The sequence below is a fragment of the Lycorma delicatula genome, chromosome 11, assembly GCF_047948215.1.
Source record: "Lycorma delicatula isolate Av1 chromosome 11, ASM4794821v1, whole genome shotgun sequence".
Lineage (NCBI taxonomy): Eukaryota > Metazoa > Arthropoda > Insecta > Hemiptera > Fulgoridae > Lycorma > Lycorma delicatula.
In genome coordinates this window covers 58,708,939-58,731,993 of record NC_134465.1, presented here as the reverse complement: position 1 = coordinate 58,731,993, position 23,055 = coordinate 58,708,939, and the positions used below count along the sequence as shown (strand labels likewise).

At 32.5% G+C, this 23,055-nt stretch overlaps 1 protein-coding gene across 1 annotated transcript in view; it reads left to right on the top strand.

Moving 5' to 3' along the window:
- Window positions 1-4,396: 4,396 nt before the first annotated feature.
- Window positions 4,397-23,055, top strand: part of LOC142331948 (uncharacterized) — a 382,649-nt gene continuing 363,990 nt past the window's right edge. The window contains exon 1 of the mRNA XM_075378000.1: window positions 4,397-4,501. Coding sequence (XP_075234115.1) covers window positions 4,397-4,501 — 105 coding nt within the window. The remainder of the gene's footprint in view (window positions 4,502-23,055) is intronic.

Below are 23,055 nucleotides of genomic sequence, written 5' to 3'. Positions count from 1 at the left end.
TAAACAAAAAAATCTTTATTTAAAACATCAGTACTTTTTATTTTTTTCTGCTCCCCCCCATCACCAAATAATCTTTGAAAAGAAGGTTTTGATTTTCCTACGTAAAATGTACCTATGCACAAGTATATATATATATATTTTTCTCCCTCCCCTGAACCGGACCCACAGCTAAGTATAATTCAGTCCAGGGGAGTGTTCTTTAACTCCAACGACCATTCCCGCCCACCAACTGTACGTCCGGCAAGGCAGGTCAGCCCGTAGGTTGGATCTTTTTTATTGTGCCAGCCTCTAACCCTCAGCAAGGAGACTCCGGATCCAGCTAAGCTGGCCTACATGCCTACATAATATCATCAGAAATTATTATTATTTCGTTATGTGCCAAATGAAAAAGATGTACTTAAATGTATATTAAACAAAATGTAAAAAATCTCCAAAATATCCATTATTTTTTCTTCTCTTCCTATTTAAGTCGATAATTGTTAATTTTAGAGAAAGGATCGCGACAGAAAAAAGGTTTTTCTTTGTTTTATCTTCAGTAATTTGACTGGTTTGATGCAGCTCTCCAAGATTCCCTATCTAGTGCTAGTCGTTTCATTTCAGTATACCCTCTACATCCTACATCCCTAACAATTTGTTTTACATATTCCAAACGTGGCCTGCCTACACAATTTTTTCCTTCTACCTGTCCTTCCAATATTAAAGCGACTATTCCAGGATGCCTTGGTATGTGGCCTATAAGTCTGTCTCTTCTTTTAACAATATTTTTCCAAATGCTTCTTTCTTCATCTATTTGTCGCAATACCTCTTCATTTGTCACTTTATCCACCCATCTGATTTTTAACATTCTCCTATAGCACCGCATTTCAAAAGCTTCTAATCTTCTCTTCTCAGATACTCCGATTGTCCAAGTTTCACTTCCATATAAAGCGACACTCCAAACATATACTTACAAAAATCTTTTCCTGACATTTAAATTAATTTTTGATGTTAACAAATTATATTTCTTACTGAAGGCTCGTTTCGCTTGTGCTATTCGGCATTTTATATCGCTCCTGCTTCGTCCATCTTTAGTAATTCTACTTCCCAAATAACAAAATTCTTCTACCTCTATAATCTTTTCTCCTCCTATTTTCACATTCAGTGGTCCATCTTTGTTATTTCTACTACATTTCATTACTTTTGTTTTGTTCTTGTTTATTTTCATGCGATAGTTCTTGCGTACGACTTCATCTATGCCGTTCATTGTTTCTTCTAAATCCTTTTTACTCTCGGTTAGAATTACTATATCATCAGAAAATCGTAGCATCTTTATCTTTTCACCTTGTACTGTTACTCCGAATCTAAATTGTTCTTTAACATCATTAACTGTTAGTTTAATGTAAAGATTAAAAAGTAACGGAGATAGGGAACATCCTTGTCGGACTCCCTTTCTTATTACGGCTTCTTTCTTATGTTCTTCAATTATTACTGTTGCTGTTTGGTTCCTGTAAATGTAAGTAATCGTTCTTCTATCTCTGTATTTGAACCCTAATTTTTTTAAAATGCTGAACATTTTATTCCAGTCTACGTTATCGAATGCCTTTTCTAGGTCTATTAACGCCAAGTATGTTGGTTTGTTTTTCTTAAATCTTCCTTCTACTATTAATCTGAGATTAAAATTTAATCGGTTGAAAATCGAAAAATACATTATTATCTGTAAAAATACAGCAATAACTATCAAAAAAATGAAAAAAAAAAACATTTTTTTTTTAGAAACTTTTTTGAGTACTTATATTATAAATAACTTCAGATTTTACCTCAAAGAACTTTTTGATTTGATAAAGCAACACGCCAAAATACAAAAAAAAAAATCGATCCGTCAGTTTTTGCACAATAATTTTGCAATCTAGATTTAAAAAAAAAATGCGATTTTTCCAAACTGTGTAGAGGCTGAAAAAAAGTCGTTAAATACTTAAAAATTTAATCACATATAAAAGAAAACTAAAACTTCGAAATGAATTTTGTAAAATTTAAATTGGTTAATTAGTAGAGCCTAGGGAATTTTTAAAACATGTAAATGAATTTATAAATGATTGGAATTAAAATAAAAAAATTGCAGTTTACCTACTATACTAAGTTTAACACCTTTTTTTTATTGCTAATTCCTCACCAATTCTTTTTATTCAATCTAAAATGTAATTTGGCTGACCACTGAAACGTGAAACTAAAAAAAATTTTACAAAAAAGAAAGGAATGAACTTACGAAATCTCGGTTGGAAGTTTGATGTGAATTAACACATTTTTTTAATACCTTTTAATTCGATGGAACGTTAAGTGATGAAAATAGTCGACAAATTAAAAAAAAAAATAAAATACGCAGATTAAAAGAAGAGAAAGAAAAGACGATAATATTTATTTTGTTGAATCCTGAATCCCTTAATAAAATAATTCCTTTTTAATAGATTTTGTTAATTAATTCATTTCTTATTTTACAATCTGGATTAAAAGTTGTTCTAAATAAAGCATTAAATACCTGATAAACAACTTTTTAATTAATTAATTAATTATATTATTAAAATTACTTTTTTTTTTACTTTTGAGGCCACAAAATTTAGTCATCAATATTTCAATTCCTCTTGAATTTCTGTATTAGTCTGGCCTTTCGATTTTCCCAGTATTTCTTCATTCTATCGGATTGTTGCCGCCCGATCTCGTTTATGACCTCCATTTTGATATGCGTTTCTAATTGTTTAACGTTGAATGTATTGTTTTGAAGTAAGTAGTTAATTTTTAATTTTATCACAGGCATCCTCAACTCTCAACTTGATTTCTTGAAGATCTCTTTGGATTTCTCCAACATATTTTCCTCAGGTTTTTATTTGTTAATATTTCTTGTGAGCAGTTGTTTTAGAATTCGGTAATCAGACATTCTTAATGCGTGGAAAAAATGGGAAATCTTTCGGTTTTTCGTTGACCTGAGAATCGGGTCGACTTGTTTGTAGACTGTTTCATTTGTGGCAATTCAACAGACTCCTTTTTTTGTTGAAAACTTTTATTTAAACAAGTTCTGATAATTCACCTTTCTGTTTTAAGTAATTGGTCCGGTTTACTTTCATTCTTAATCTGAAAGATAGTCTCACAAGGATAAAGCGCCACCGGAAGAACTACGATGTTATAACGCTGAATTTTGGATTTTATTGAGAGAGATTTTTTATTGTATGATTGCCAAGTTAACTTTGTGTTCTTTTAATTTTATTTATTTTGTTTTACCATGTTTGTTTTCCCTCCAATCTGAAATGAATTTTTAAAAAATAGATTACAGACAAATTAAGTTTACTCTAATCTGTTTAAAAAAATCGACGGGTGGAGGTCACTTCATTAGTAATCTTTTTTCTTATCCGCTCAGCTAACCTTGGCGATCACAAATTGTATTCTATCCTCTCTTGAAAAGGAATGTACTCGATATTCCAAACTATTGACTCAAGTTTTCATCATCATGCCTAAAAACTTGAGTCAGGCAGGTAGAGGAGATGTCCTCTACCTGCCTGGACCCCGATATTCTGTTATCTTTTCCTAGATAATTAGATGTAACAGGAAGTACTAATTTAGATGTCTCATAAATTAGCCGAAATAGAATACTTTTTGGTCCCTTTTACAAATTCAGATTATAATCGTTTTTATTTTCTATTATTTATAAATAAATGATATTTTAAAATAATTTAATAATTAATTCATTAAAATTAAGGTGTTTAAAATTAGATATTCTCTGTTGGCTGAAAACAAAGTAACATGGGATTGTAATAGTAATGAATTCATAAAATCTAAAACTATTATTTATGGAAAGATATTGGAACAGATCAGATTTTGTTACATATTTAGGTTTTAAAATTTACTTAAATTAGAATATTTTAAGCCGTTTGGGATAATATTCTATATTCATAAAAAATATGTTTAGTGTGAATAGTCAAGCAAAATTTATATACGTTAATGGCTTTTCCTATTCTTCTTTATGACAGTAAGACATGTATATGGATGCATTGAAAAAAGGATTTAAGACAATTGCATTTTGTAGAAATGCTCTTTCTTAGAAATTTCAATGAAGTCACCCGAAGTGATAAGATACGATATGCAAATAAAATAGGTAAAGGGTTGTAGAACTTTCCCGCTGTTATTAGTTATATATTTTTGTTCTTTAATCAAGTCTTCGAGATATGAAGATATAACTACTATATTTATTATAAAAAATGTACTATTTCTTTTCAATTATTTTTTTATATTTCATAATCACAGATATTTTATTAATGAATTACTTCTTATAAAAAAATACATAAAGTATTATTTTATAAGATGATACAATTTATTTATTAATATTTTTTTTTTACAGGAGTTGGTATGACTGAGTGCGGATAAAATTAACATGAAGGCAAGAGTATTTTATCCATATGAGGCTATCAACGACGGATTCGGTTGTTTTAGATTACATGCTAGACATGCAGCTGTTACTAGTGCTATTTATACATTGGTAAGTTCATTGTTATCAACATTATATTATTAAAATATTGTATAAATAACTAAAGTAAATCTTTATTATGATCGTTATATAAAAAGATATTATACAAATTACGTCAATATAAGATACAAAATAAATATATTTGTATAGTAAATACATCTATTTAATAAATTTATATTATATAAATACAAACACTGAAATAATATTAAGGTAAATACTTTATGTATTACTAAAGAACAATGCAAAACTCAAACCACTACAGAAAATTATTCTATTCCATATTTATGAAAAAATTCAACAATACATACACAAATTTTGTTTTTTTATATAAAAGTAAAGAGGAGAAAAACAGTTACATATTTATACACAGTAATTCACAAATAATGTAAAACACTCTGGTGAAAATAAAGAAGAAACTTCATATAAACATAACTTCAAAAACTCTTCGATAGCGAGTCTCGGCTGGAGAAAGATTTCGCTCTTATTTCTGCGCTTTTCATTTAAATTTAAGCCAGACTATAATTCATAGGGACCAAACTTAAGGGGTAAATTTAGTAGCTTTATATAAAATGTAAACTGAAAAATTAAAAAAAAAAATGATCCCAGAACTATATTTTTTGTCGTTTTCGAGAAATCTGGGGTAAAAAAATAAAGACTGGGGACGAAAAAGAAACTATTTCATGTTTACAATAAAATAACTATGTTGAATATACATGTAATAAGCGAATAAAAGTTTAAACAAACTTATGAATTCCGAAGTTTATCAAAAACAAGACGTGATTTTTAACTAGATGTAAACGAAATAATATTTTCAATATTACATACAAAATAACTAAAAATATTTTTGAAAAATATAAATATAAACTCAACAATAAAACAAACTTACAAAAAATTAAATCAACCTCATGAAGTGAGTTATTTCATGGATAGCAAAAGAAATTTCTGTTTTTTTTTTTGTTTTTTTTAATAAGAATTACAGGAAAAAATATTGGAAAATATACATAACAGCAACACTGTAGAACAGAAAATAAAATAAAAAAACCAAAAAGGATTATAATTAATAAAAATAATAATAAAAAATATATACATAAAATAATAGATTACGTAAAAAAAAAAAAAAATAAATAAATTAAAAAGTGCCAGTGTATCACAAAGCTTTGGATGCTGCAAGGAACCGACATCGGATAGACAGCTTGCAAAGGCGTATGGCTTTGAGAATCTGCGCAGTTTGTAGGACTGTCTCAGCGAAGGCATCTCTTCTCCTCGCAGGGACGCCTACCATTGGATTTCTTGCCCAGATGCGGTGTGAGACGTATTCGGGTGTGGACAGACAGGCCTCATACGACCTTTTACTGGAGAGGTGGTCGATGGAACGCCGCAACGACTGGAGTATGGACACGTCCACTTAATGTGAAGGTCCAGGGTCCTTAGGGGATTTGGTGACCTCAGTTATGAGCTCACGCAGTTCTTGACGGGCCCCGGCTATTTCCAACAGTATTTATTCAATCGAAGGAGAGCGGATGACATGTGCCTATTCTGCGATGAGCCTGAAGGTTCGGAACACATGGTATTCCGCTGCTACAGATGGGAGGCTTTGAGAAATTACTTACGATCATTTGAGCCCTTTAACGCCTGATAATATTGTCCAGAAAATGCTAAAAGATGAGAGGGGTTGAAACTCCATCTCTAGTATTGTGGGTAAGCATTATCCGCTGTAAGAGGTCAGAGGCGTAGGATATAGATAGGCATGCAGGGATAACCTGCGCGCAGAACCGGGGCAATACGAGTGGATGGGGAAGGGATAGCTTGAGCTTGGAAGTAGCAGGGGCCTCCTCGGGGTCACCACTGCTGATGAGGTACACGAGACTCCCTCACCCATCATAAGAAGGCCCGAAACGAGAGAAGGGAACGGCAAAAGTAGGACAACAACACAAGGGTACAGAAAACAAGATGCTCGCAGATGAAACAGCACTCCATGAGTTATGCTGAATGAAAGGCGGGTATTCTGTTTAAGGCGGGTCTGCTGTTTAAGGGGATTTAAATTCATATATTTTGAATTTTGGGCTTTTTTGGTCACTCGATTGTAATCAAAAGGGGAGGTGTACAACTAGATGTAACAGCATTCCTAAATCCAAAATTTCAACATCCTACCGCTAATCATTTTTGAGTTACACGAGATACATACGTACGTACGTACAGACGTCACATCGAAACTAGTCAAAATGGATTCAGGGATGGTCAATATGTATATTTCCGTTGAAATCTGAAAATCGAAGTTTTTCGCGATTACAATACTACCTTTACTTTGTACAAAGAAGTAAAAATTATTCAATGTAGTGTCTGAATTATTCTTGTGCCGCGTTCCTGAACTAGCAATTTTTACTGGGATTGGTACCACAAAAAATTACTTTGTAAGTTGTATGTGACAACACTTTCCGACCCGAACAGTTTCCCGTGTCTTTTGAGCGTTAGAGGGCGATTGTTATCATGAACAATAATTATGCCTTTCGAGAGAGAGTCAAAATGTTCCCTTGTTATTGTGGGTTTCACTCTATTTTTTAGCATGTCACAAAAATCTTCACTGTTAATTTTACGATGTTCTAATTCATAATAAGTTGACACTTTATATTTTTTAATTTCCAGTCGGTTTCTGGAGTTTATGTTTTACTATTATTATTATTATTATTTCATTTTATAAGATCAAACCACTACTATATATAAGAGAAGGGATTGGTGAGTAGGATTAAAACCAGTTAATTAAAACCATAAAGAAGAGATTAATTCTTAAGTTTGTATATCGGTCACTTTTGAAACTTTTTTATTTTTATAACCTCCAGAACCACCGTTAGGTATTGCTTCAGAGGATGAGATGAATAATTTGTAGCGTGTGTGAAAATGCCATGCCTGACTGGAATTCGAACCGGGACTTTTGACTATGAAAAATATTAAATGGACTAGTGTAGTGAAAAACAAAAATTTTGTTTTTCAATGCTCATTTAAATAATTTGTTATATTCCTATCCTGTTTACTTAATTTTTTTGAGCTGACCTAATACGTTGAATGCTTTGGATGTGGCCGTATCAAATCGAAAAATAAACTGTTAATCGAAAAATAAACTATTTAAGGGTTGTTATACTCTTTGTAAACACAACTCTCTGTCTACTTATACAGGTCGAATTTCGTTATAACGAATTCGTCGGGCCGCTATGATCCTTTCGTTATACTGAAATTTCGTTACAGTGAATCTTATAAAATAACCATGCAAAATTAAATTTATGTTTTATTTCAATTATACCGGTACGGCGTTTACGAAAATTCATGAACAGAAGAAACAGTAATTAATGAATTATTGTCCGCTTTTTAAAAAAAATCTGTAATTTTTTATTGCAATGCTTTTTTTAGTTGCAGCATTTAAAATGAAATTTTAAACGAAATTAACATTTAAAAAATATGGTCTGGTAACGTAGCGAGATATGATTGAGTGTTGTTAAACACTTATTTACATCACTGAGAGACAATTTTATTTCTTTTGAACGTTCGTCGTCTTTATTTTCACTGTCACTGCTTTCTGAATCACAAGCTATTAAAATTGAAACAGACGATGTAGAAGAAGCCTTTACTTTCTCCATAGTTTCTTTGTCGCCCACTTCATTAGCAAACAGTAGATCGTCATCCACGTTAACATAGTCTTGGAATGCTTCTGATTTTGGTATAAGAGCTGAATAATTCACTGTTAAATCCCACAAGGGCCTTCCTTCATTTTCAACGCTATTATCTTCAACGTCAGGTTCACTAGGATGCTTTTTGTGTAACTTTCTCCCCAATATTTCTTAATAGTTGATTCTTTTACCAGCGACCAAGAATCTGAAATCATTTCGCAAGCGTGTTTGACTTAATTTTTTTGTTTGAAATTTAATCTATACTGAGTAGAATTTTCTTAACTAATTTTCTTCTGTACTTTTACAGTTCTTATTATACCCAGATCAAGCGGTTGTAAAACAGCAGTGCAGTTTGCAGGAAAATATTCAACACGAACATTTTCAAATCTGCTTTTAAAATTATGAGCAGAGCGATTGTCTACGAAAAGGAGGATTTTTCTTGTTTCATCTTAATGTCAACTCTACTAGCCAATAGTTAAAAATAGACTGGGTCATCCATGCACGTTTATTGGCACGATAATTGCACGTATCATAGCAGAAAAATACTGGGATACGTTGGTTAGACTTTTCCCTCTTTAAAATTTTTCTGCTTTGACCTTAGTGTACGATATGGAAGAAACCGGAAAAATACACCCGCTTCATAAGCCTTAAAAATATTATCCGGATTATACAGCTTTATAATTTGTTTTATTTTTCCACTTCTCCATTCGTTACATTGGACATATGAACGTCCATTTCCTCACAACAGATCGCTTTGCAAAAAATCCTGTATATATCTCAAAATCGATTCAGCCAACCAACCCATACTGGCCTGAAATTTATCATAACCGAACAGTTTTGCAAAACCTAAAGCTTTTTCACGGATTATATTTCTACTTATAGCCACGTTTTGGGATTTAACCTCAACAAACCACGTGTAAATAGCTTTGTCCAAATCATCACGTAAAGCTGTACGTATTTTTTTTCTTTCAGGAGCTAAGATTATGTTAGAAGAAGATCCATCTTATATTTTTTAGCGGTTTTTTTTTACTCGTAAGATTACTGATAAAGTCGATGGAGCTATTTCGAAATCTTTTGCTACTTCAATTCTTTTCCTACCCGAAGTAACATTCTTTATTATTTCAAACTTTTCTTTGACAGTAAACTGATATTTTTTATCTGTTTCTATTTTCCATCTTAATTTAAACTGAATTCTAATTATAGTTAAAGTAAATTTCAGATTTACTTAAATTTTGAAAAAAGAAGGTATTGAAAACCGCAACACAGATACCCAAAATAGATGTAAAAATCAACAGTACTGTACATTAAAACACAACAAATAATAGACAAAGTAAATAGCTCACCTACCGGGTTGATCTAGTGGTGAACGCGTCTTCCCAAATCCATCTGATTAGAAGTCGAGAGTTACAGCGTTCAAGTCCTAGTAAAGCGTGTTATTTTTACACGGATTTGAATACTAGATCGTGGATACCGGTGTTCTTTGGTGGTTGGCTTTCAATTAACCACACATTTCAGGAATGGTCAAACTGAGACTGTACTAGACTACACTCATTCACTTACTCTCATACATATCATCTTCATTCATCCTCTGAAGTAATATCTAAACGATAATTCCCGGGGGCTAAACAGAAAAAAAAAATATATGAAACTATTTTTAAATTGCCTATAGCACACTTCTTAGTGAATGTTACAAAAAGCTGGTGTGTACTTATGTACGCACGTAAGAAGCTATACTTCTTTGGCGTGAATAAAAAAATAATTTTTTTACGCATTCAAACAAATTTGAACTGAGTCAAGCGATCGATAGACGATATTAAATAGCATGAATAAAAGTTAGAATAAATAACAGTTAAATTAAATAATATTTATATTATACAGTTTAAGAAGTATTGAAGTATTCGTTGTCATATAAAGCAAAGTTCATCGAATATATTTCGATTAGTTCCATTAATTCTTCTGATGACGATTGAATATGCACGAGGGTTATGATATGAAAAATATGATACAAATAGTTTTGTTTTATAACAGTGTATTTTATCAAAAATGTTGTTTTTGGTAATTTTAAAATTATTTACGCAAAATCAACAATTTATCTGATGTGTGCTATTTTCTGTGTTATTAAAAAATATAATTTTACTCATAAAAAATAATACTTATATAAATATAACCTCAAATTTTGATACACAATTTTCACAAAAATATATGCTGCAATATAAAGTTTTATAAATATGCACAACAATATTCACAGTTTAAAATATCAGTCTTCAGAAATACGTATATATATATATATATATATATTTATTACTATTCAATATCTGTTATGTTTACAACAAGTACTAATCACTTAATCGCATTGAATGACTGATTGAATTAGACACTACACGCATGTACGTATAAACTAATCCATCCACTTGGGCATGCGCAGTTCTTCATGGTGTGTTACATCGGCGCGCGGAACTTCCGTAACTTACCGAAAATACAATCTGATCAGTTTCTTCTACTGCGCCAAAAAAAGTATAACTTAAAAAAACCTAAATAGCTCAAAATTGCGCGCCAAGTGATGAAAGACATCGATTAACTACTCCCCAACTATACATAAACTTCTTAGTTCTAAACTTGTCGTAGGACCGGGAAATAAACCAATGGCGCCGTCTGATTCCGGTGACTCATTCACATTATAGCATCTGAGATAATTTTTTTTACGAAAAAAATTATTTACCTCAAAAATTTTGTTTCATTACACTGAATTTTTTTGTTTGACTCATTCGTTAAAATTTTTTTTTTTTAACACGATTGTATAAGGTTGGCCAAATAAAATTTTTTTAAAATTCGTTAAAATGGAATTCGACCTATATATACATATATATTATATAGGTGTTATTATATATATATATATATATATATATAATAACACCTTATCTGCCTCGGTTCCGCCTGGCAGCTGATGAGCTGTGCGTCTGCGGTGAGGTCCAGTCAAATGAACACCTGATGTTTGACTGCCCTGCTCTTGGGGGACCAGAGGCTGGACCACCCTGGAACTTAGAGGTCAAGGGAAAAATTGGCCACTCACAAGCGGCGAGTCAATGTGGCGAAAGCCGCACTGGCGGACCGTGTAGGAGTTCCTTGATGAGGTTGCTTTGTTCAGTCGATATCAGTAGTTTACCTAAGGAAAAAGACTTCTACCGCAACGCTGTGGGAAGCTAATCTAGTGACATATATGGCTGACTACCTACCAATTAAGGCTTCAAGCGCGTTATGGTGGACAGGCACTTGCTGGCATTCAGCGACCTAGGCGTAGCAGCGAATTGCTGCCTGGACAAAATAAATTTTATTATGGATGTCATATATATTTTAAGTAGTTGATGGGGTGCGCCTACCCATTTTAGCAAATATATGACAAGTGAGCGGTTGGGACACGTAAGCCGGTGGTGTATGGGACCGCGTTTAGTCCGCTCACGTTGTTAGGTAAGGTATAGGAGCTATTTAGGATACTAGTCGCTAAACTGTTCGAGGATCAGTAGCCGTTTTTGGCACAGACATTTTGTCATATGCTTTAGGACGACCGAACGAGGAGGTGGCGGGAGAAATTCCAAGTAAACCAAACAACTTATCTCACTGTAGTGAGATAAGGTGTTTGGATATGTATCTCTTTCTGTAGAAAGAGATACATATCTATTAACATACGGTCTATTTCCTTGTCTTTCTTGTGGCGGAGTTATAAAAGACACCCAGCAGAGTTCTTTTCCTGAAAGTAATGATGTTCAATATACTGCCTATAGTGAAAAGAATGAAGATTTTATAGAATTGAAGTGCATGAAGTCTTCAAAGGAACGAGTACTTCAAATGAATACTTATAATTAATTTTAGCTGTTCTATAATATTTACGATTAACATACTGTATATAAATGCATAATATTTTCGAGATGTAATTTGGTAAATTATGATTTTAAGTCATAATTTTTAATTTAACTTACATGTAAAGAAAATAATGACAATAATAAAAAAACAAATTCATTACAGATTTATACAAAATTGTGATTTCCTACAACGGAATAAGGATAACCTATTTTAAAAACGTTTTTCTTTATTTAACTTTATTCTTTAGTGAAGTAACAGAATAGAAAATCATCTGCAAACAAAATGGTCAAAGCTTACAAAAAGAAGAAAAATAAAAAAAGAGAGAGTGAGAGAACGAACCGATTTTAACAATGAATGAAATTTTCAACTCTTGGAATTATATTTAAAGGAAAAGCAGAGTAATTTTGAGTACGACTGGGATTTTAATAAAACGTCTTAGTAGAAGAATAGATAATGCGTTTTTCGGTGAATAAAAGAAATTAAAATGGAGAAAGAGAATAACAAAGTAAAGTAGTATTGAAAGAAAAGGGAGGAACGGAACGTTTAACATAAAATGATATAAAAGAAGCGTCATTCAAATTAAAACGGAAAATCATTTACAATACGCTTTCGTATGAAAGCGTAATAATGTCAAACTTAATTACAAAGACAAATAAATATATTCTATTCACAATTAGAATCACTTATTATTAAACATAAATTAAATTTAAAAAAAAAATATATTTTTAATAAATTCTATTAAATTAAGTTATACGTGTATTCATGAATTTTATGAAATCTTGAAGTTAGAAATTATTGATAATTTCTTAATAATATTTCCTACAAAAATAATATATATATATTTTTTTTAATAATTCCATTGTAATTTTATAAAAATATTATTTTAAATAAATAATTAAATAATTTTTCAATATCTTATATTAACGTAATATATTATAGGTTCGTATATTTTGAATGATTAAACCATTACACTTTCATGCTTCATCCATTCTTTTTCTAAAATTAAAAAATATTTTATATACAAAATAAAATCTTTTAATTTGTAAATTATAAAATTTATATTTTATTAGAAATATAAATTCATACGGTTGGATGCTTTGTAAAAACATTACACAATTTTTAATTATTTCTTTTTAACGTTTTATGTACTTTTTTTAATTTTTAAATGTTTCTTATTCTTTTCAACATTTAAACACATATTTTAATTTCAAATTGATTAGTTGTCTTTTGCTGCTTCGCAGCATTACTATTACAAAGTAATATTATATACCGTGTGATTCAAAAAGGATATAACAATATTAAAAGTACATAAAAATTTATTTAGATAACTTACAGATTCAGTTGAGGTCAAATTTCATGGATAAAAAACACATACGTTTTGATTCACGTAGTTCATTAGTACCGAATTTGAACACCAGAGCGGTCATCGTTGTTAAAAATTGACATATTTACTGATGTGGAACGTGGTCGCTGTTTATTTTAGTTTCACGATTTGCAGTCATCAACTGCAGTTCAACATAATTTTCGTAGAGAGTACGTTAAAAAGCCTCCTAGTTTAAATACAATTTATTCTTGTCCCCACACCTTCGTTGAGACAGGTTAATCTTGCTCCAGACAGAACGGCCTGTTTTTCTTCCAAGAGGCAACCGCAAATGGTATCATTTATCTTGACATGTTTAAAAACTTCCTCAGTTAGACTATGATGACAAAAATGACGCTATTACTATCAGGAAGACGGAGCACCACTTCATTACCGCCTAGAAATCCTAGATTTTATTGATATTCGATTCCCAGGTGAAGGTCAAATTGTATGGCTACCTCGCTCCCCAGATTCGATCCCGCTAGATAATTTCTTATGGGGTTTCATTAAAGATCGGGTTTAAATACTATGTTTGCCTACTGATCTTGTTGGGCTAAGACTTCGAATTAACGCCGCAGCTGTAGAGATAACGTCCGACTTGCTGGTACAATCTGAAAAGAAATCGACTTCAGGTGGGGTATATGTTGCATTACAAATGGAAGCCGTATCGAAACAAAGTGAATGTTGGGTGACAAACTTGATGTGTTTTTCTATGAAATGAGAGTGACTTCATCTGAATCTGTATTATTTCAATAAATTTTTGTATGCTTTTAAATTTGTGACGTCCTTTCTGAATCACCCGGTATTTAAAATATCGGCCAAAACCCTATTCCGACTATAAAATTAGTGGACCCCTGTTGCTCTACAGCGTTATTATTACAAAGGAATTTTATATATTTAAAAAAGAAAAACAACTAAACTCTATTCCATTTACAAACACGTCACACCTCTAACTCCTTTGTTTTTCTCTTTCCTTTCCTAAATTGTATGCTCACAACCTATTTCCAGTCCATCCAGAATTTTTACTGGACGGATCGGGCTGATTTTTATTTTATTCTGCTTGGTACGTCCCGAAGATATGTCATTAAGATCGACAGACCTTTAAATTAATTTCCTGTGGGTAATCAAGTACGGACGTTTCCTCAATTAAGTAATAAATGAGGATTTTTTAGGAATTCTCAGAGGAGACTGAAGTTCGGGAACTGTTAACGGTTGTTGGTATGTCTGCGGTTCATTACGAACAGAATAAAAAAAAAATCAGTTCAATCCATCCAATAGAACGCCTACACGTATTGGAAACAGATTTTCAATCTAATCTTTTTAATATACTCATATATCATTAAGTTACAACGATTCCCTCATTTTTTTTTTTTTTTAATTATTTCAGTTCTATCTCAAAGGTCGAATTTCTTTTATAATTGATAACCTTCTTCCTTTATAAGTGTTAAAATGTGTCTACGATACCTTTTTTAAATCCTGAGGATGTTGAAAAGACCGATTTACTGATAGCATTTTGTATAAAAAAAAAGATTTTAAGATTAATATCGGTCTTAGGACACCCACATTGAATCTAAATTTGTTTCAACATTACGTTTGACTAAAATACAGGAGGTTATCACTAAAGTAAAAACCGTTTCATTGTAAAAAAATTCATTCTGAAAAATTTATAAATATTTTCTATTTCTCTTAAACTTATACTACTTTTCTATATAATCGACAAATGAATTAAGATATTTATCGTAGCGATACAGATGCTTCAATGTATCCTCGTCGTATTCTTCTGCCGTCAGTCCATTTAGCCGCTGATTAACAGCATTTTTAAGTTCATCGTCACCCGCGATTATATGATCACTCAAAAATTCTTTCAATTTTTCAAACAAATGGTAATCTAAGTGGAAGGAGCTAAGTACGGACTATATGGTGGGTAATAGTAAATTTAGCATCCAAATGTTCTCAGTAAATCACGTGTTGGACCCGCAACATGTAGACATGCATTATCGTACAGCAGGACGACGCCGACGGTCAGCCGCCCACGTCGCCGATTTTGAATGGCGCGCCGTAACTTATGTAGAGTTTCGCAGTAGGCTTCTGCATTTATAACCGGTCCCAAAGACTGTGGCCATCAGTTTGCATCCAAATGGCTGTGGCCTGACCTTTGTAGGTCTGGTTGGTGAATGAGGATGATTCACTTGACTGCCGTTTTCTCTTTGGCGTGTAATACAAAATCCATGTTTCATCCTCGGTAACGACTGAATTAAGAAACTCATCACCTTTTCCTGTCTAGCGTATAAAAAATTCTAAAGCCGATCACATTCGGATTTTTTGTACGTTAAAGACGTGCGGCACTGAACGTGCACAAACTTTTTTGAAGCCTAAATGCTCATGAATAATGCGACCGATAACAGCTCTTGAAATATCAGGAAAAAGAAGGGCCAGGTCGGAAATCGTTGAGACCTTTTCTGATCTCATCATCTACGCGTAACAAGTCCTCGGTGATTATCGAGGGCCTTCCCGAACGTTCTTCATCGTGCACATTAATTCTGTTGTTTCTAAACCTTTCACACCATTTTTAGATGTTTCTTTCATTCATTACATTATCACCGTGCACAGCAACCGACTGACTATGAATTTCAGCCGGCTTAACGTTTTGATGGTTTACAAAACATATGACTCCAGGTATTTTACAGTCGGCGGCAACATCGATTTTCCTATTCATTTTATAACGTAATAAATCACACGTAATCAAAGATACTACAACGCGATAACTTACAGACAACAATGCAGTGTGTACATTATTAACGTGGTCATGAACGACACAGGTTCGCCAACCTTAAGGAGAGAAATTTCCCAGCGGTCTACCTTAGAGATATTTCTCGTATTTCTGCAGGAAAGAACAATAGCTGTGAAACTGTAATTTCGCAATTCGTGCAGTTGTTTACTAGTGCAACTACGTTTCATTCTATTGAAATTAAAATGAATTCTTTTTTTTCTTTTATTAAAGTTTAAGAAGAAACAATATCCGAATAATAGAATCAAAAGAAGTGAAATAGTAAATTACCATCGTAAAGACATAGGGATATTCATTTTTTAAATATTATTAAATACAAACATTTTATCATCGCATTATATTTTCCCCTGAAGCAGTTCCTACATAAATGTCCATTTCTATCCTTTTGTGTTTAAAGAAAAACGTTTGAGTTCCTGACAGTTTCCATTTTCTTTTACATCGTGTATAATCATTATTATTATTATTATCCTCTGCCCACTTTTATTTATACCTTCTATTATTACTTTTAGCATTGTTTTAATCAACTTTTCTTTCATATTCACAATTATTCTGATTTAACTTCTATTTTTGTTCACATCCTAATAACTTTTTCATTTTGTTCATTTTTAATCTTTTTAATTTCTATCGTGTTCGTATTTCAAATCTTACCAGATTTTATTTTCAATTTTTTTCTGATTTTCATATTCCTAAAGAGCTATTCTCCAAACGTTTACAAGATATTTCTTCAATGTTAACTTCATTTAATGGATAATAATTACTATTTCTTTCTTTTAAATGTATTTTTAACAAAACTATTCTTGTTGTTATTTCATTTCAACCTTATCAATCCTTTTTCACCATGGTATTATATACATATATTGTTTTTTCTGTTTAGTTCTTTTTCTTTCTTTTTTTTTTGTAAAAATTCATTAAATTATTTTCTTCTACCTTCATTAATATTCTTGGATCACAAAAATTAGTTTTATTTTCAATAAAAATTTAAAATAAGACTTTTCATAGCAATTGACCACACGATGTTAAGTACAATATTTTAAGTATCTAAATACTTTCTTGTACGAAGGAAAGGAAGTATTGTCATCGAAAAATATTAAGGTTTTCGGATTTCAACGGAATATCCATTTTGACCATCCCTGAATCCATTTTGTTTAGTTTCTAACTATGGGTATGTATCTCGCATAACTCAAAAAAGATTAGTCATAGGATGTTGAAATTTTGGATTTAGGACTGCTGTAACATCTAGTTGTTCACCTCCCCTTTTAATTGCAATCGACTGAACCAAATGTGTCCAAAAAAGCCCAAATTCCAAAAACAATTTGGATTTTGGACTTTTTCTTAACTGTGATAATAAGCTCTGATTGAGAGCTTTTCAACGATATATTATAAGTGGTACTTATTTTCATTGGTTCCAGAGTTACAGCCAAATTAAACTTTCGGGATCTTATAAGTGAGTAGTGGGGAGGGGTTCGAATGAGATTTCATCTCCTTTTTTTAACTTTTTTTTTAAATTGAAATATATTAATTTATTAATAATTAATAAGCTCTGACTGTAAACAATTTTTTACGATATATATCAGAAGTTATTAATGAAATAAAAGTTTTTTTAACTTTTCATTTAAAAAAGAATGTGTATATGTAATTTAATAGGCGTGCAAGGAAGTCATGTGGTATCCACATTAGATTTTTTGTAATAGCACAGTGAAGTACTGCTGTTTTGGTTGCAGCAGTAAAACTAATAATAAATTAATCTCCACATCCACGAATTCTCGTAACAGATTTCATTGTTTTAAGTTTCTTGCTTCAATTATACAGAGCGTTTGGAAAGTTGCTGTCTACTGGAATTATGGAAGTTTAGTGACGAAACTTTCTTGATTATTACTTTGTATTTTTATTTCAATATTTTATAGAAACGGATATTACAATAACTGGAATAATTTAAAAAAGTTGTAGAAACGACCTCCTCCAACATCAATACAACACTCCACACGTTTATGTTTGTTTTTAAGCAGTTTAATCAGTTGATTGCTTTTGAACAGCTGACAGCTGCTTTTGAAATGTAGTGCTATAGGAGAATGTTAAAAATCAGATGGGTGGATGAAGAGGTATTGCGGCAAATAGATGAGGAAAGAAGCATTTGGGAAAATATAGTTAAAAGAAGAGACAGACTTATAGGCCACATACTAAGGCATCCTGGAATAGTCGCTCTAATATTGGAAGGACAGTTAGAAGGGAAAAATTGGGTAGGCAGGCCACGTTTGGAATATGTAAAACAAATTGTTAGGGATGTAGGATGTAGAGGGTATATTGAAATGAAACGACTAGCACTAGATAGGGAATCTTGGAGAGCTGCATCAAACCAGTCAAATGACTTAAGACAAAAAAAAAAAAAAAAAATCAGCTGATGTACTGGAATGTCTCGTTCGTATGCATTTATTCCGGTTTTTAGTTCGTCAATCGTAAATCGTCTGTTTCGCTGTCCTCCCGTAGAATGTAATCTGGGGGAGTCAGATCGGGCAATCGTGTAGGCAATAAATCCCTCGAAATTATTTGTTCACCAAAGACATTTCATAAAAAAGTCATTGACCTCTTAGCTATTTGGACTTTGGCGCCATCTTGTTGGTGCCGTGATTAATTTTCACTTCTGTTAACTAACTAATGAAGTTTGTTAAAACAGCACAATAACGATAACAATTAACTTTCAAAAAAGACTGGACCCACAAGACGCGTTCTACTCACAGAGATTCAGACTCGAATTTCCGCTTCGTGTAAAGATGTTCATGTAATTCATGGGGTTATTTTTCAAGCACAGTCGTGTATTTTGTGATTTAATATAGCCTCCCAGGTGGCCACGTTTCACCTATAAAAAATTTATGTCAAGGATACCTACGGAACTTTAGTCAATAAAATGTTTAAACCATTGACAATAATTATGTCTTCTGATCTGTAAATTTCAGTTCTTGAACACATATTACTTGTACAGGAAAGTTTCAGTTATTTTCTTACAGCTTTATATGTAGTAATAAGTCTAATATCTAGCTACTGTGCTAAAGTATACATAGAATTTGATGGACTTTCGGCCATAGCATCCGAAATATTAAAAGCTTTTGTTCGTTTATTTTAGGCGGGCTTCCGCCTAGATCAACGTCTTCAACAGAGACTGTTGCCCGAAATGTTTCGATGCGAGTTCGAACTGCATTGCGGTAAGGAACAGGAGTATTTGGAAATCTTTCAGAAAACTTCAGTAAATCAGTATACTAGTCACCTTGACAAAAGACGTTTTCAACGAGAAATATTCGTTCGTCTACCGAAAGAACCATTATGCTTCTCGCAACTATTAATTGATTCCTATAAACAAAACGAAGCACGTTCAATTACAACACAACAACTGACACCTGACTTATTACTGAGCAACGCCCAATGAACCTACAAGGCAATTAATCTAATACCGAAAGTACAGAATTCACTACGTAATTCTAAAACCTACTGCACAGCGACTTTAAGAACGATCTGAATTAAGTAAAATATCTATAATGGTTTTAATAATAACTTCCCGTTATTTTTTTATTCTTTCTTCTTCTCCCCCGGGCCGGATCTTGCAGTTAGTATTACTCAGTCCAGTGAAGTATCCTTTACTCTAACGGCCCGCCGGTCGGATCTCACTTTGCGCCCGCCTCAAACCCCCGATGTAGGATCCACCAGCCCGGCTATGCCGTTCCTGGGTCCCCACTCCGGTATCCGAGACTCGGTCTTTATGCCGATGTCTCTAACAGAGACACCCCGAGTGGGGCATCCCCGCCGGGACTCGGTCTTTTTCGCTTGAGGATGCGAGAGTCCCCGTGCGTCATCGCTACCGCCCACTCGTGCAAGCACGTGAAAACTGCTGCTCTGCAGCACTGCCGTTACTACATATTTTCTTTTTCCTGTTTAGCCTCTGGTAATTACCGTCTCAGATAATACTTCAGAGGGTGATATGTATGAGTGTAAATGAAGTGTAGTCTTCAACAGTTTCAGTTCGACCATTCCTGAGATGTGTGGTTAATTGAAACCCAACCACCAAAGAACATCGGTATCTACGATCTGGTATTCAAATCCGTGTAAAAATAACTGACTTTACTAGGACTTGAACGCTGGAACTCTCGTCTTCCAAATCAGCTGATTTGGGAAGACGCGTTCACCAGTAGACCAAGCCGGTGGGTTGCCGTTATTACATAACTTTTCTTATTAAACATGCTTTGTATAACCCCAAAAAAATATTTTGCGATATCTCCCCACACTTTTAAAGAATTTTGAAAATTTGATCAATGCCACGTATACAGAAATATTTGAGAAGAAAATCAGTTAGATCAAACTGTGATATAAGGCCAAAAGCAGTGCGACACACATATGTACTCATACGTACATTTTCACATTCATTGGTCCATCTTTGTTATTTCTACTATATTTCATTACTTTTGTTTTGTTCTTGTTTATTTTCATGCGATAGTTCTTGCGTAGGACTTCATCTATGCCGTTCAATGTTTCTTCTAAATCCTTTTTACTCTCGGCTAGAATTACTATATCATCAGCAAATCGTAGCATCTTTATCTTTTCACCTTGTACTGTTACTCCGAATCTAAATTGTTCTTTAACATCATTAACTGCTAGTTCCATGTAAAGATTAAAAAGTAATGGGGATAGGGAACTTCCTTGTCGGACTCCCTTTCTTATTACGGCTTCTTTCTTATGTTCTTCAATTGTTACTGTTGCTGTTTGGTTCCTGTACATGTTAGCAATTGTTCTTCTATATCTGCATTTGAACCCTAATTTTTTTAAAATGCTGAACATTTTATTCCAGTCTAAGTTATCGAATTCCTTTTTTAGGTCTATAAAGTTAAATTAAAAATTTCAATTAATAATAATATAAATTTCTTGTTAGATCAATTGTTTATATTATAATTAATATTTATTATCTAAAAACGTCGTCAGAATCACGTTTAAAATTCATTAAAATTAAATCTATAGCATCAAAAACATTAACAGTGATTTAACCTATATAACGAAGTAAGAGTTTGTTTACTTATGATGACATGATTCGTTTCAAAGACAAATATTTCCACAAAATAAGGTAAGATTTTGTTCCATTACATAAATTTAACCTAGATTTTCTATCCAAGAGTAGATATAGAACCAACTGATGTAAAAGCTTATATTTTAAAAGATTAATTGAAAATAAATATAGTCTCAATTATCTTTAAAAATACACTTCATTAAGTAATAAAATGTTTAATTTTAAAATATAAATAAAAAAAAAAAATAGAAAAAAACAATAAGTTTTTGGAATAAAAACTTATCTTACTAAACAAAAAAATAAAATTAATTTAAAAAAAAAAAAACAAGAAAAAATCACGTCTGTAATAATTGATTTGCACAATTACAGTTTTTTTTTTAACAGAACATGTTTATAAAAATTTAAATGTTGTTAATATTTTGAAACCATATTTAAAATAATAATAATTCCCCCCCCCCCCCCGAATAGTTCTTGGAACATGTTAGATCATTTATTTATTTGCGGTTGTTTTTTTTTGCTGTTTTCCTATCTGCTGAGTACCTCTTCATTTTTTGTGATATCTCTCTCCTTTGTTCTTCATCAAATCTGTTAATTCGTTTTGGCGCTTATTGTAATCTTTTATTTTCAACTTTTAATATTCTTTTTAAAATTAATTTTTATCTTATAATTTCTGCACTTATCTTCAGTTCTTTTACGTCTTCTTGGACTTGTGTGAACTATTTACTTTTATTTTGGAAGAAATAAATTTGTTTAGTCGAATTTTTTTTTAACCTTCGGAACCACCGCTAAGTACTGTTTCAGAAAATGAGATGAATGATTTGTAGCGTGTGTGAAAATGCCATGATAGACCGGGATTCGAACCCGGGACCTCCGGATGAAAGACCGAGAAGCTACCACTCGCGCCACGGAAACCGGCTGTTTAGTCGATCTACTGTTACTCATTCCAAGTAGACGGGAGTAAAATTCAATTTTTCTTTTCCTTATCGTGTCTGACAGGTTTTCAATTTTAGTATAAAGTTTGCTATTTGTAATTAATTTTATTTAATCATGTTGAAATTTAGGACCTAAAATTTTCTAATAATTTTCCTTTCTTTTTTTTCTAGATTTTATAGTAGACTTTTTTGCATAATTTTAGGGTATCTTGTAATTTACGGTAAAAACCGGCGAGGGCGTTACATGAAACTGTAATCTGCAATACATAACAGGACAAGTCTTGGTCATTGCTCTTACTTTTATCGCCTTTACAATTCAGATTATATTGTTACCGTAGTAACCGGCAAGGCCAATAAATTATAATTGTAAACTTTGATACGGAAGGGGACATGTCTGGTTCATTGGTCTAAACTACCATAAAAAGTGTTTATTATATATGTTTTCGTTAGCTGGAAATCTAATCCAATTTTACTAACTGTTAACACATTTTTATCTTCTTTTTTCCTCTTCTTCTTTGGGTTGGTCTTGTAATCAAGCATGTGGATACTAACTCAACCCAGAGGAGTATCCTGTAACTCTAATGGGCCTTTCCACCCGCCGGCAGTATGTCGGCCTATCGGTTATGGATCTTTTACCAACATTAGCCTATCTCTAACTGACGGGACAGGGGTGAACCCAGGCTCGGCTATGCCGTTCCCGGTGTCCCTGCCCCACCAGCCGGGACTCGATCTTTAATTAACTTTGTTTGCCTCCCTCAAGACTTGTGGCGGGAGAGGTAGGGCCCGGCTATGCTATTCCCGGTTCCCGCCCCAGTCGCCGGAACAAGGTCTTGCCTTTATACCATTCGCCACTCTCGATATTTAATTTCCTTCTGCTGTATTATTTCCGTAACCAGTATTTCAATTGATTCCAAACTGCGGTGCT